At 40.3% G+C, this 15,071-nt stretch overlaps 2 protein-coding genes across 4 annotated transcripts in view; one reads left to right on the top strand and one right to left on the bottom strand.

Moving 5' to 3' along the window:
• The window catches only part of MYH10 (myosin heavy chain 10), a 128,119-nt gene that overhangs the window by 71,911 nt on the left and 41,137 nt on the right, over window positions 1-15,071 (top strand). For 2 of the 3 annotated variants that reach the window (XM_084838379.1, XM_084838380.1), the window contains 12 exons: window positions 654-827; window positions 1,880-2,053; window positions 4,845-4,959; window positions 9,863-10,056; window positions 10,294-10,415; window positions 10,614-10,683; window positions 10,774-10,934; window positions 11,296-11,404; window positions 11,516-11,647; window positions 12,516-12,722; window positions 12,845-12,982; window positions 13,852-13,975. In XM_084838379.1, the coding sequence (XP_084694505.1) occupies window positions 654-827; window positions 1,880-2,053; window positions 4,845-4,959; window positions 9,863-10,056; window positions 10,294-10,415; window positions 10,614-10,683; window positions 10,774-10,934; window positions 11,296-11,404; window positions 11,516-11,647; window positions 12,516-12,722; window positions 12,845-12,982; window positions 13,852-13,975 (1,720 nt within the window). Of the gene's footprint in view, window positions 1-653; window positions 828-1,879; window positions 2,054-4,844; window positions 4,960-9,862; window positions 10,057-10,293; window positions 10,416-10,613; window positions 10,684-10,773; window positions 10,935-11,295; window positions 11,648-12,515; window positions 12,723-12,844; window positions 12,983-13,851; window positions 13,976-15,071 lie in introns of all 3 variants that reach the window. The other variant, XM_084838378.1, reaches the window with a different exon arrangement.
• NDEL1 (nudE neurodevelopment protein 1 like 1) overlaps window positions 1-15,071 on the bottom strand; it is a 166,031-nt gene that overhangs the window by 71,762 nt on the left and 79,198 nt on the right. The window lies entirely within an intron of this gene.

The raw sequence follows: 15,071 nt of genomic DNA on the forward strand, positions 1-15,071 counted from the left end.
GTCCTGCCTTTTAAGCAGTCTTGGCAAATGAGATGGGTTTTCTGTGTCAGCATTAGCATTATTTCCTTGATACGCACCTTTCTGCATGTTTGGTCAATATCTGTTAGCTGATTTGCCCTGCAAAAATTACTTGCAGTGTTGGTATCCATTACAAAAAAATTCTGGGGGAAAAGTTATTTTTGACCTCAAGATTTTTTTTACTAACAAACTTTTAAGGTTTGATAAATGAGTGTTTCTTTATCCTTGTTTATCACATGATCATTAGCATTAGAGTAGTATATGCAAAGCATTGGAAGTCTTATTAAATTCAAGAATTAGAGTGGTACATTGAGCCGTGGGATTTTGCAGTTGTAAATAAATTAACTTGTATTATTAGAGCTAGTCAGGGAGGCCTTGTGCTAAGTTTGAGCAGCAATGGAAGTGATTTAAACAATTTTGGAATAGTCAACAAATTACAATGATTGATAGCCCATTTTTGCTGATATAAAGAAGAGGAAACATTGGCATAATCTGGCTGTTTAGTATGTTGATTATTTTTTTCCTTCATTAAATTTAATTTTTTCAAATTAATAAAAATTTGAACAAAAGTTACTTGCAGTGCAACTAATGTAAAGAAACTCTAAAAGTTATAACTTATTTGATTCTTTTCCCAGTTAAACTCCTTTGAACAACTTTGTATCAACTATACCAATGAGAAGCTGCAGCAGTTATTCAACCACACCATGTTTATCTTGGAGCAGGAAGAGTATCAAAGGGAGGGTATAGAATGGAACTTTATTGACTTTGGACTGGATCTACAACCCTGTATTGATTTAATTGAAAGACCTGTAAGTTCTCATATCCATGCACTTTTAACAGCTGATAGGTTTCTCAACCAAGATGTTCTAAACATAAGTCATTCCCTAAAGTCTGCTGATCTGAATAACCATTCAAAACATGTTTCTGTTTAAGTGTCTTTTGACTACTTTTCCCCTGTTGACAAATCTAGCAGTCCTACCCTTCTGAATTGTAGCTGTGATTTTATTTATTCTGCTTTTCTAGTTCAAAATTGAACCACTCACATTGGCTTACAAAGCAAACGTAAAGCAAACAAAATCCAGCTAAAAAGTACATTACAAAATAACTTAAAGTGTGGACATTCTAACATATGCAATACTTCATTTGTCTTGATTATTCATAAAGCACTGGTACCTTGAATTCTGCCAACCTAGCAGTTCGAAAGCAAGAAATTGCAAGTAGATAAATAGGTACCGCCTCGGCGGGAAAGGTAACAGCGTTCCGTGCACCTCGGTGTTCAGTCATGCCAGCCACATGACCACGGAAGTGTCTTTGGACAGCGCTGGCTCTTCGGCTTAGAAACGGGGATGAGCACCGCACCCTAGAGTCGGACACGACTGGTTGGGGACACCTTTACCTTTACCTTTTTACCTTGAAACGTGCCTAAATGTTCTCAAGGTGAGCTTAAGTCTCGTCAAAATTTATTTTGTGAACTAAATTGTGAGGAACCATAACCTTTTGAGTGTCATTGGGTTCTGTTTCTTGTTCTGTATCTTATATATTCTTCTGAAACCAGTTCTGCTTTGATGGCTTTGATTATATTTTAAATAGTTTTGTTTTGCTATAGCTAGATATGCATCGTGAAGCAGAACATCAAATTGGCTGGACTTTCTTGAAAGTAACACCGATTGCTTTAGTCATATGCTCCCCTGTATCTTGGTTAAAATGTGAATCTGACTCTCTCTCACTTTCACATATATTCCCATATACATGTGCCCTCTGTCAGCAGTATTCCTCAGGTACAGTTGTATGGTGAAAGAAATATTGGAGAAGAGCACATAAGAAAAAATTGCTAACCTAATTTTTAAAAAATCCTTGTTAGGCAAACCCCCCTGGTGTACTGGCTCTCCTGGATGAAGAATGTTGGTTCCCTAAAGCAACTGACAAGACTTTTGTGGAAAAATTGGTCCAAGAGCAAGGTACTCATTCTAAATTCCAAAAGCCTCGGCAGCTGAAGGACAAGGCAGACTTCTGCATCATTCATTATGCAGGAAGGGTAAGAGTTAAATGCTGTACAATTTCTTAAGCATTTTTCAGAGGATCCTATTGGATGGGGCTCTAAGAGGCATCAGGAACTTACGTACCTTAAGAATCAGGGTAAGTGTGGTTTCCTGGTAGATTTTGGTCATTAGTTAGGACCTGAGAGTGGAGTATGTTGCTTCCAAATTGTGGAGTCCATTTGACTCCATGCAAAACACTGTGTATGCTGCAATATTTTAAAGAGAACTTAAGCTGTGTTGGATCAGACCAAAGGCCTATCTAGTCCAGCATTCTGTTCCCACACTGGCCAACCATATGTCAATGGAAAGTTCAAAAGCAGGATGTAAGTGCAGTAGCGATTTTGCACTAGTGTTCCCCCAGCAACTGGTAATGTGAAGCATACTGCCTCTTACACTGGAGGTAATATGTAGCCATCATGACTAGTAGCCATTGGTAGCCTTATCCTCCATGAATTTCTCTAATTCTCTTTTAAAGCCATCCAAGTTGGTGGCCATCGCTACAACTTGTGGTAGCAAGTTTGATACTTCAGTAATGTGCTGTGTAAAGAAGTACTTTGGTCTGTCCTGAACTTCCCACCATTCAGCTTTATGGAATGACCCTGGGTTCTAGAATTATGGGAAGGGGGAGGACATCTCCCTATCCACTTTCTCTGCATGATTTTGTGCACCTCTATCATGTCTCCCCTTACTTGCCTTCTAAGCTAAATAGCCCCAAATGTTGTAACCTTTCCTGACAGAGGAGTTGCTCCAGCCCCTTGATCATTTTGGTTGCCCTTTTCTGCAACTTTTGCAGCTCTACAGTATCCTTTTTGATGTGTGGTGATCAGAACCGTACACGGTATTCCACTTTGTGGTCATACCATAGATATTTAAAGTTTTATTTTCCTAATGATCCCCAACATAGAATTTGCCTTTTCTACAGCAGCTGCAAACTGGGTTGACATTTTCATTGAACCACAACTCTTAAGATCCTTTTCCTGGTCATTCACTACCAGCTCAGACCTCATCAGGATTTTTTGCCCCAATGTGCATCATTTTACGCTTGCTTACACTGAACTGCATTTGTCATTTTAATGTCTGTTCTCTCAGTTTGGAGAGAGCCTTTGGGAGAACTAATTTTACACTTACAAATGTTATTTGCCAGTTAACTGATTAATTCAGATAGCGAGTCGTCTTCAGTAAACACTCCCCCCGCCCCCCACCTTGGGACATATCTGGATCAGTTCTGATTGCATGTACCCTACTTTAGTCTTCGCACAGTAGTCCTGCAAATTCAAAGTCAATGGAGATCTAGAATCCATGTAATGAATTGGAGGTGGATGGAATCATTCTACCATTCATCTCTCGCTTTTGTTTAAAGCAGGGGTGATGAACCTCTTTCAGCCTGGGGCCCGCATTCCAATGGTGGGTGTAGCCGAAGGTGAAAGGGGCAGGGCCAAAAATACCAGAGTATCATAGCCTAAAGCTCTTACTGCAAGTAAGAAAGCTTTAGGAGAGGCATTTCAACCTTTTGGGAAACCACCAAATGATCAAGTGTTGGAAGAAAGCAGGTAGGGCCAGGGGAAAGGAGATATGGCCATCTGGGGAACCCTGGAGGGCCAGACTGGAACTTCAGGAGGACTGGCTTTGGCACCTGGGCTTGAGGTTCTGCACCACTGCTTTAAAGGCTGGATAATGTTTCTGAAAGGGAGAAGGTAACTGGTCTCAATGGGGCTGTTTGGACGACACAACAGCTCACCGTGGGTTATTTAACCCATGGTGAGCCTGTGGTGCATGCAGGGCACATGTGGCACCAAATTTAATATGCAACCCCTACTTGTGGGTTTTTGTGTCATGTGAACCTGGCGAGTGGGTTACACGAGGGTTTTTTAACTCTCTTATAACGCATGCTCGCTGGGTTTGCCCGACATGGCAACTCCTGAGTGGGGGTTGCATATGCAACATGGCACCTACAGGCACCATTCATCATCGTGGGTTAAATAACCCACAATGACCCATCGAGTGTCATCCCAACGCAGTCAATGTGAAGAGGGGACTTTGATGGAAGCTGGAATTGACTGGTGCCAAGGGCAGGATTGGAAGAAGCCTTATTAGTTTTGTTTTCTCTTTAATACCTCCAGCGTAAAGTAGCTGCCAGAGATGAAACTCAGGAAATGCTTTTTCTCACATTGTCTAGACTAGTCAATTTTAGCTCCTGTGCTTTTGCAGCCTGAGTTTTAGGGTGACACAGGCTGAGGAGGAAAGTAATCTCTGTCAATGGAATACAAACTTATTCTAGTCAATACCCAAAATTATAATGACCCCACTATCTGTGGAAAGAATGGCATTTTCTTAGTAAGAATGTACTGTAATCTGAGCACGGTTACAAAATGATAAAACCCTAAAACAAAAACTATTTGGTGAAAGACCTTTGGGAAACTTTCCAGTAAATAAGCAGCTACTGAACTTGTTGTTCTATGAAGTGATTAGTCTGGAAAGCATAACTGAGTGGATAAGTTGCAGGTATAAAGCCCTTTTCAGAAGACCTGTCCCATGTGTTCACTGAAGACATGAGGAAGTTAAAGGATTGTGTCTGCTAGCCACTCCCCCTCCATACCAACATGCCCTTTGGCAACCACACATTTATTGTTAGTCTAAAAGGGGGTTCACTGAAAGTGAGTTCGGTGAATGCATGTGTAGGGTCTCCTGAACAAGGCTTAAAGTTGTTAACACGTGAGGAGAGGCAATCTAACTTTTCTAAAGACAGGTTGGCAATATCTACTATATTTCCCATTTGCTTCCTTCCAGGTGGACTACAAGGCAGATGAGTGGCTTATGAAAAATATGGACCCTTTGAATGACAATGTGGCCACCCTTCTGCACCAATCTTCTGACAAATTTGTTGCAGAGCTTTGGAAGGATGGTAAGAATCTGCTCTGAATCTGCATAAGACAAGCTGCAGTTTCCGGGGGGCGGGGCGGGGAAGCGTATCTGGAAACCTTAACACGTTAATCTTAGTGGGTTAGTACTATTCCTCAAATTTTCCCTGCCAGAATTTGCAGTAGGAGTGTTAGGAACTTCAGTATGAAATAATTCATTTGTACATGTGTCATTATAAGTTAGCTGCACTTTGTGTCCATGCATCAAACTTCTTAGCTGCAAATATTTTGAATAGATTTACTACTCTATCATAATTATTTAGACTCATGTCTGAAAGTCTTAATTTGGTACTAAACCAATTTCACCCTTGCTTGACAGCCAGAAGTATTGAAGCTGCTGTTTCAGTTATCAGTAATGATAACAGTGTACTCTGGATTCACTGGTAAAGCAGAGGGGGCAGCGAGTTAGAAATTTTGAATAATTAAAGTTATATTAGCCTTCCAATATGTTGATAACGTAGCATAATACTACACTAAGGCTTTTCTTGCATTGCTAATTCTGTGTGTATCAGGTATAACAGGACACAAGCATGCTTAACAAACAATTTTTAAGTTTGGTTGTATTGCTTTGCTTGCTTCCAAAACAATCTTTCACTTTAGTATCCTTTAATGCTTGCTTTTCTACTTGGCTTCACACTGGCTTAACACAAGAAGAACCCTGCTAGATCAGACCAAAAGGCCTATCTAGTTGAGCATCCTGTTTCCCACGGTGGCCAGCCAGATGCCTTTAGGAAATCCACAACCAGAATATGAGGGCAGTTGCCCTCTCCCACCATTGCTCCCAGCAACTGGTACTATTCAGAGCCATGCTGATCCTGGAGGTAGTATATAGCCATCTTGACTAGAAGCCATTGATAGCCTTATCCTCCATGAGTTTGTTGCAAATACTGTAGTTTAACCATGTGCTGTGTGCCTTTTGTCTGTCCTGAATCTGCCACCACTCCGCTGTATTTGGATGACCGAGAGTTCTAGTATTATGAGAGAGAATACTTTTCTATACTTTATCCACACCATGCATAATTTTATAAACTCCATCATGTTCCTCCTTACTCTCTCTCTTTCTATACTGAAAAGCTCCAAATGTTGGAACCTTTCCTGATAGGGAATTTGCTTCAGCCCCTTGATCATTTTGATTGTCCTTTTCTGCACCTTTTCTAGCTCTACGATACCCTATTTGAGATGCCATGATCAGAATTGTACACAGTATTCCAAGTGTGGTTGCACCATAGATTTTTGTAGACATTATGATATTGGGAGTTTAACTTTCAGTCCCTTTTCTAACTAGTTTGTGAACGAAAGTAAATACACTGAAGACAGATTTGGTACACATGTGGATTTATGGAGTCAGAGTCTAGAATGTTTAATGGCTATGGTATGGTTCATATGAACACCCATCTGGAAATATTGTATATGCTGTGGAGCAGTGGGCCTGCTGTGGATATATAACATGCCTTGCAATATCTAGATTTCTGTAATATTTCTATCCCTTTGTGGAGGGATCGTGAGAATTGGGCATCTCCATCTATCTCCCTGTCGTATTCTAAACATTGTGCGTGCAGGCTCACAGAGCATACAGTATTTTCATATGGAAGACCATGTCAATCAGCCCTAAATATGCATGAGCACTACTAATGTTCCCTGTTAAAACGTTTTTCAACAAACAGTTCCTTATTATAAAGTATAGAATCACTATTTCATATAGTGTTGTACTAGTCAAACCAGTTGTTTCTATACTCAGACATCAGCCTTTTAGTTAAATCTCTGGTTCCTGGAATGAATATACTGTGCATAAGGTCCACGGTGGTCCATGTACTTGGTTAAAGCTTGCTTGCAATTCTGAATGGTGTTCTCTTTACTAACTGGACTGTCTTGTGTATCTGCTCTTTATTCTTGCTGTTTCTGTGCTGTAGAGATTCACAATATTCAGAGAGCCTCTTTCTATGACAATGTTACTGGTCTTCCTGATGCACCAGGTGAATGAATGAAAAAATAAATAGGCGTTCTAAAAGCAGGATTTGAACCTACAGGAAAATCATTTTTTGCTTGTAGGCCAGCATGAACCTTTCATTTCATCCTAACCTTAGCTTTACCTCCACAAGGCAAGCATTCTTGTGTGCATACAATTCGGTTGCTACTGCATACACATAGTGTCTCGTTTTATGTACTGCACTCTTTAGAAGCTTTGCAAGTGAGTAGCTGCATTTTGAAACACAGAGTTGTTTTTCCAACATACCCTGGTAACTTTGGGTATTTGAAATTGGGAGTATCAGTGCTCTGATCTGTTATGTGTTATACATGTTAATGTTGTCTGTATACAACTAAAAAATACAGGCAATGTTAGTGGTCTTTATATATTGTGTTGCAGCTTTAGAATTTGGTGTTAAATAGCATGCTGAATGGTTTTTATTTCAAAAGCTGCTTAACAGAATCATTACTTTTAAATGCCTATATTTTTAATGATAACTTGTGGGAAGAATCCTTCAGTCCTTGGTCAAATGGACAAATTCTGCCAAGTATATATTCTGCTCACGTTACTCTTTTAGAGCAATTTTAAATTTGAAGCAAATCTCACTTGAGCTGCAATCCTAAGCCCCCTTACTAGGAAGTAAGCCCAATTGAACACAGTGAGACTTACTTCTTAGCAAGCATATATAGGATTGTGGTGTTAGCTACCCAAATAATTATTGGTAGGCTTTAAAAAGTTGATCCTTGTCTTTTTTTTCTCCACCAAGTGTGTTAAGGACAGCTTGTAAATGAGCCCACAAGTTACTAACCTTCAAGATTTTTTATAGCCTGCTGGGGGTTGGCACAAGATGAATGTAATGTCAGGGGTTGCATGGGCACTTGGCATCCTTGGGCAATTCCCACAATGCCCCCATGTAGCATCACTGGAGCATTGTGGGAAATTAAAGTGGTGGCCACCCAGCTCTACCACTGCCTGCCACTGCTGTCAGGTAAGCCCACCAGGGCCCACTGACAGAGGAGGGGCCCATCAGAGCATTTTGCCTGGGTCCCCCTCAAATCCAGAGCTGCCCCTGTGGAGAGCTCTGCCTCTCCTGTAACAGACTGCTGCATTTCTATGCGTAGTGTGTGGGAGGTGGCTTCCCCCCTCTGGCAGCTTGCTTGGTTTCTATGCTGGGGGGCAGAGGAAGAATGGAGCACTCCATCCCTCCTCTGCCAGCCCACTCTTTTGCATGCAGGTGAACGCATAGACTTCCAGGCAGGCAACTTGTGGTTGTTTGTTGCTACCAGGCTAGTGCTTTAAATGCAAGGCTGTGTTAAAGAGCTAGCTTTGGCACTGTACTAACTTCTTTAAATCCCATAGAATTAAGTATTTTGTAATGCTGTTATTGCAAGTTAACATATTTTCTAGAGGATTTATATATGAACTTTGAATGTATCCAAGTTAAATGCATCATTGTAGTGGCAAATGAAGCATGGCAGTGTGTCTCTTTGCTGTTGCTTTTTCTAATTAATCTGTCATGTGCTGAGCTTCCTTGAAACTGCTAGAGGTCTCTGAAGTCTTCTCTCAATAAAAATTGTGTATTTTGTGAAATGGAATGATTGTGTACATACTTAAGCATATGGCTCATTACACTATCAGGTGTTCACTTAATTTAGGGAGATTTGTTACAGTTTGGCTCATCCGTCATTGGAGGATGCAGCATTCATTTTTCCCGCTGGTAAGCATTTTGATAGAATAATTTAAAATGGGAGATGGTGACATTTTTAGCTGCAAGATACATTCTCAAAAGTTTAGTATGCATGAAGTGCCACCCTGTCGCTACAATTGCTATATCCAGGGTGTGTAGATTTTCATTTTGTCTGACATTGTGGGGGAAAGGACTGGCTGTACCTTTCTCATATACTGTAATTCTGTACATATTGTACACTTTACTAATTAAGCCTAAGACATTTTGTTATCTAAACTTCATTCAGGAGGTAGATAAATGTGAAATGTATTTGGGTTTAAGAATTTCAGAATCTGGTATAGATTTGTCTGACTGGGCATGAATGTTAAAGATCCCTAGTGGAATGGCTAGGCTGATTAGCAAGAAGCTAGCTGGAAAATTTTAATGTGTTTAGTTTGTTGGAATACCCAACAGAACAGCTCTCTTGAGATTTATTTACTTATTTGTTTTTCTGGCCTAGTTCCTGGCCAAAACATGGCTCCCCAATTTGTATGTGATATCTTTCCTTATAGTCCATCAAAGGAAAACAATACAGTAACATTAGCATTTCCCGTTGGTTCCTCAATGAAAAATGTAAAGAGGCTAAGAAAGTCTTATCAATTGATGTCAAATATGTAGTGGAAATTTCAGTTGCATTAATATGTTTGACAAGCCTACAAACTTGCATTTGGTGTGATATAGTGGGGAAAATGTCAGTGGTGAACCTAAGTATCCTCACTTATATCTTGCAGTTTTATATGGAAAGAGTTTATATTTACTTCGAGTTAAGCAGAAAATGTGGGAGGGTGGTGGCAGCTTGTATTTAGTGCAAAGTTTGATACAATTTAGTCATTTGAATTCTTTAGCTATATTGTAAACTTTCCCACATTATTCATTTTATGTTTCCACTCCGTTCTTTGTGGCTTCTTGGTCAGAAATTCCTTTTATGTATGAAAAGGAAATGGCTTTGGTGCACTTAGACATTAAAATTGTAACCTTTGGGCTTCCTAGTACATCATTGCCAAAGCTACAATATTCTGCCTGTTGTGTTGCTTTCAATCCTGCTGCTTCCATACATGCTGATTGCTTTGGCACCGATGGCACCTTCCACCTTTTGTCACACAAAGCATTTGTTGTGTTTTTTATCTATTTTGAACTGCCTCTGTTTCTGAACCATGTTAGGGTCCACTTAACTTTGTGTTCTTGTTGCCTACAGTGGACCGTATTGTGGGTCTAGATCAAGTCACTGGGATAACAGAGACTGCTTTTGGCTCAGCTTACAAGACCAAGAAGGGCATGTTCCGTACAGTGGGACAGCTGTACAAAGAGTCACTCACCAAATTGATGGCCACACTTCGAAACACTAACCCAAATTTTGTTCGCTGCATCATTCCAAACCATGAAAAAAGGGTATGTGCAATTACAAGAGTTGTGTTGGATTTCTAGTACGAAAGATGCTTCTCAGTTTTCTTTTTCAGTTGAGAAAATCGATGTTTTTGTATTTGCTTGGATTCCATGCTTTACACAAGTATTCAAGATCACATGTCCTTGTGTGTGGTTAATGTTTATTTTTACCAAGTAAGGCTAAAAGTAAAAGTCTGATTAAAACCAGCTTCTAGCATTCTCCTTTTTTGTCGCTATCTTTAGGCTGGAAAGCTGGATCCACACCTAGTTCTAGATCAGCTTCGCTGCAACGGTGTTCTAGAAGGAATAAGGATTTGTCGGCAAGGATTTCCAAACAGAATAGTGTTCCAAGAGTTTAGACAGAGGTACAATAGTTACTGGGTTTGGCTCTTACCACAAATGTGTGTGTCTGCCTCTTCAAATAATTAAACCCAACTTCCTTACCCCTTTACCTTTTCCAGTTTTCTTTCATTTTAGTCAAACATTGTTCAGAGACTAAATGAAAAGTGGTCTCTCTACATTTTGCTAGTGGATTAACTATTCATTTTTTGATTGACTTGTAGGTATGAGATTCTGACTCCTAATGCAATTCCTAAGGGTTTTATGGATGGGAAGCAAGCTTGTGAGAGAATGGTAAGCCATTCAGTAGCAGTCTAATGTTGCTAAAACTACTTTCTTGCTTACATTCTCCATGAGAAACAAATGGGTTTGACTCTTGCATAGATCAGAGCATTGGAGCTGGATCCGAACTTGTATAGAATTGGACAGAGCAAGATTTTTTTCCGAGCTGGTGTTTTGGCACATCTAGAGGAAGAAAGGGATCTCAAGATAACAGACATCATTATCTTCTTCCAGGCAGTCTGCAGGGGATACCTTGCCAGAAAGTAAGTGAACATAGTAATCTTGACAAAAGTCTCCACATAATCCTTAATGGGAAGATTTGTTGGAAATTTGTAAAGGATTTAGTTTAATTGGAAGCACTCCATCCACAGTAAGATGAATAGTTACTTAGTTAATAGGAAGCTTGATGATCTTTGTATCTTGGTAACCTTTCTGAATTGTTTCTTACATGTGGTGGGAAGCAGCGTGAGGGAATCAATTTTTTACTGCTAGGATAAAGTGTGATTATTGTCCTCTTGCACTTAGATATGGCTTTGTCACGACTGTGTAAAATGTTTTGATGTAGCTATTAAAATGCAAACATTCTCAACCGTTTGACATAGAAGATCTTTGGCTTGTCTTTAGGGCCTTTGCTAAGAAGCAACAGCAGCTAAGTGCATTAAAAGTTCTGCAGAGAAATTGTGCTGCCTATTTGAAGTTAAGGCACTGGCAGTGGTGGAGAGTGTTCACAAAGGTAGATTATCCCCAGCCCCCACCCCACTCCTCCCATGATGTTTTGGAATTCTCAACAGCATGGAAGTTACATGCCTTGCTACCCTCTTTTTCCTTGTACCAAAATTTGCAGGTGAAGCCTTTGCTTCAGGTTACTCGTCAGGAGGAAGAACTTCAGGCTAAGGATGAGGAGCTGCTGAAGGTGAAGGAGAAACAGATAAAGGTGGAATCAGAACTTGAAGAGATGGAAAGGAAACATCAGCAGGTCTGTATATATGATCTGACTTTATGGATAGCTACTGACGTGTGTACAAAGTTGACTTGTTCACCTTAATCAGCTTTGGCACAAAAAAGATGTGATACTGAACACTTCTAATTGTAAATTTAATTGCATACATTTGATTGTCTACCTAAGGGAAATTATTCTTTGCTTGCTGTAATTAGCTAGATGCATCTTTGGGAAATCTAGGTATATTGTACTGTATGTAGAAATAGTAAGCAGGTGTATGAGAGCCAATAAATAGAACTACTTGCAGCAAATTTATTTTACTGGGTCTTGTGTGGAAAATAGGCCTGGAGAGGTTTCTTTGTGGAAACATAGGACCTGGATCTTAAATGCTATTAGGGGGTACAGAGCTGAGCTGTGGAATGCTGCAGAAGTACAGCTCAGTCCTTTGTAAATATTTATGTACTTCTTGGTCTTCAGTTGTGTGCAATTTCTTCTCCCCTTACATATGGCTTCTGGTTGCAAGAATAGCTGGAGCATGGTAAAGTGAAAATGGATGTTGGAGCAGGAGGCTGGAATAGAGGAAGGATATATTTGCTCCAGTTTTGGTTCCCTCTTCTCATCAATTTATTCCCAGACTTGCCTCCTGTTTTCATCCATCCTTAGTAAGAACTGGAGGAAAGGTGAAACACTCAAGGCTGCAGCAAAAGTCTTCCTCCAGTAGTATGGCTCAAAGTCTTCACTAATGTTAGCTTTGGAGACCATTCATGCCTGCTGTTTCCTTTGCACGTTTTTGCAGTGGGGAAAACTGTATCAAATTCTCCCATAACTAGGTAAATTCCCATAGATTGTCACTTGTTGACACCATATTGAAAAAGGGTTACAAACTTCCTTGCCATGTTTGCAGCTGTTAGAAGAGAAGAACATCCTTGCAGAGCAGTTACAAGCAGAGACAGAACTGTTTGCTGAAGCTGAGGAGATGAGAGCCCGTCTGGCTGCCAAGAAGCAAGAGTTAGAAGAAATTCTGCATGATTTAGAATCCAGAGTAGAGGAGGAGGAAGAAAGGAACCAAGTGCTACAGAACGAAAAGAAAAAAATGCAGGCTCATATACAGGTATTTGTTGGTGCACTGCTGCTAAGATTTGACTAAATATTGGTATGCTGATCTCTTCAGTAAGAAAGCAATGAAAACTGTGGCTAAGTTACAGTGGAGTTGACCTGAGTTTTTTCTTTCAGGACCTAGAGGAGCAGCTTGATGAAGAAGAAGGTGCTCGACAGAAGCTGCAGCTTGAGAAGGTAACAGCTGAAGCCAAAATAAAGAAGATGGAAGAAGAAATCTTACTGTTAGAGGACCAGAATTCCAAATTTCTTAAGGTGAGAACAGATTGTGCCACATTCCTCTACTAGTAGTGAATGTGGCAACAACATGGCAATATGTGAACAGTGACTATTATGGAACCTGTGCTTGCCTGACAAAATTCTTGAAGGGTTGAAAATCAGATGTGTGTTCTGTAGTGACTGGATTATCAGAAATCCTAAATCACTGATCCAAATATATGATAGCTTTATGTTTTTAGTAAGAGAACACTTAATTATCGCATTCAGTCACAGCTAAAGAGCCAGTTCACTGAGGTCTAAGCAGAGACTCTGGACATGGTTGTCTTCTAGAGTACATGGAGTAAAGGGCTTGCCCACCAGTAAATTGGCTTCCTCATTCACAGACTCCTTAGACAGGGTTTCGTTAAGTGAGTTTGTACCCTCAGAAAATTGGACTGGCTGGAATGCCTTAACGTGTAGGTGGATATCTGGAAGTATTTCAGTTATCTGCCCTTTCTCTGAATCATGCTGCACCGTTGTCATCTTATGCAGCACCAATAGTATCTCAAGACAGGTAAAATGTTGTGTTGGGCATTATGCCCTTCTGTAAAGCTCTGTTGGATACTTTAAAATGGTGTGATTTCTGCTATGTTTCCGGCTAAATATGGAGCTTACCTAGATATATTTTAGCTGCCTGAAAGCACTTGCTGCTTGCTAGCTACAAAGCATCTTGTCAGCTAGCCCTGGACAGTCGCTGTAAAAACTGAGGTGAGTCAGTAAAAATACTGAGAAGCTATGGAGAGCCTTGTTCTTTCATAACCATCTTTGATAGTCATGCTGTCTGAAACCACCTCTGTAGGACCCATGTCTAGTGTTCTGGGCCCATACATATAGTTCTTAACTGTTGCTTTCTCTTACTCAATTAGGAGAAGAAATTAATGGATGATAGAATTGCAGAATGTAGTTCACAGCTGGCGGAAGAAGAAGAAAAGGCAAAAAACTTAGCCAAACTCAAGAACAAACAAGAAATGATGATCACAGATCTGGAAGGTAAAATACGCTAATTACATTAGAACAAATTAACAGCCACTGCAAATCAGTACAACCCAACATATACCATGAAACACCCATTGAAAGTCATACAAAACATGTTGGAATGACTGGGCAAACAAAGTCTTCATCAGGTGTTGAAAAAGACATCAAGGTTGGTGCCAAGCAAGTTACTTTGGGAAGGGCATTCCATATATGAGGTGCCAGAACTCTAGGCAGGGCCTCTTCTTCTGATCTTGGGGAGCAGGCAGGTTGATACAGAAAGAGACAATCCTTCAGATATCCGAGACCCAAGCCATTTAAGACTTCAAAGGTAATAATCAATGCTTTGAATTGTTTCCAGAAGCGAATTGAAACTCTTGCAAGGTGTTGCAGGGTAAGTGTAACATCGCCCCATGGGTGTGCACTTGTTGGCATCCTTGCTGCTGCATTCTGAACCAACTGCAGCTTCTGAAGATTCTTCAAAGATAAACCCACGTGCAGTGTATTACAATAATCTGATCTTGAAGTAACTGAGGCATGGGTTACCATAGCCAAGTCTGAGTTCATCAGGAATGGGTACAACTGGTGCACCAGCCTGGGCAAAGGCACTCCTGGCTGCCACTTCTACCTAGTCATTCAAATGAAAAGCTGAAGCCAGGACACTCCCAAACTGCAAACCTAATATTTCAAGAGGAGTACAAACCTGCCTAAAACAGGTTGAATCCCTGTTTCAGTCTGCCTCATGATGCAGTGCCCATCTTTCTTGTCTAGATTAGCTGCTAATGCGAAATACTTCAAATAGATATGTATTGCTATATTGAAAGAGAAAAGAGGATAACTTTAATACACCAGTTGTTTCAGGAGAAGACTCCTAAGTGATTATACATTATGTCCAAAAATCAGACACTTAGTGTAACGTCTTAAAAATGGGCCTAGTAATTGGCTTCAGGATTGCTGAAGAGGATAGCAAGTAGGTGTCACTTCCTTCGATTTGTGCTGCTGTTTGTAGGACATCTTTCTTGCTCTTACTGAGAGACCAGAACATCTGAAGAACTGGACCCCTCTTTTCACTGATGCACTCCATTCCCCCTCTCCCCATAAGTTGGCTCCTAAA

This window comes from Heloderma suspectum, chromosome 2 (genome assembly GCF_057233095.1).
Source record: "Heloderma suspectum isolate Gila_16-S chromosome 2, 16-S_ref, whole genome shotgun sequence".
NCBI classification, from domain to species: Eukaryota; Metazoa; Chordata; class Lepidosauria; order Squamata; family Helodermatidae; genus Heloderma; species Heloderma suspectum.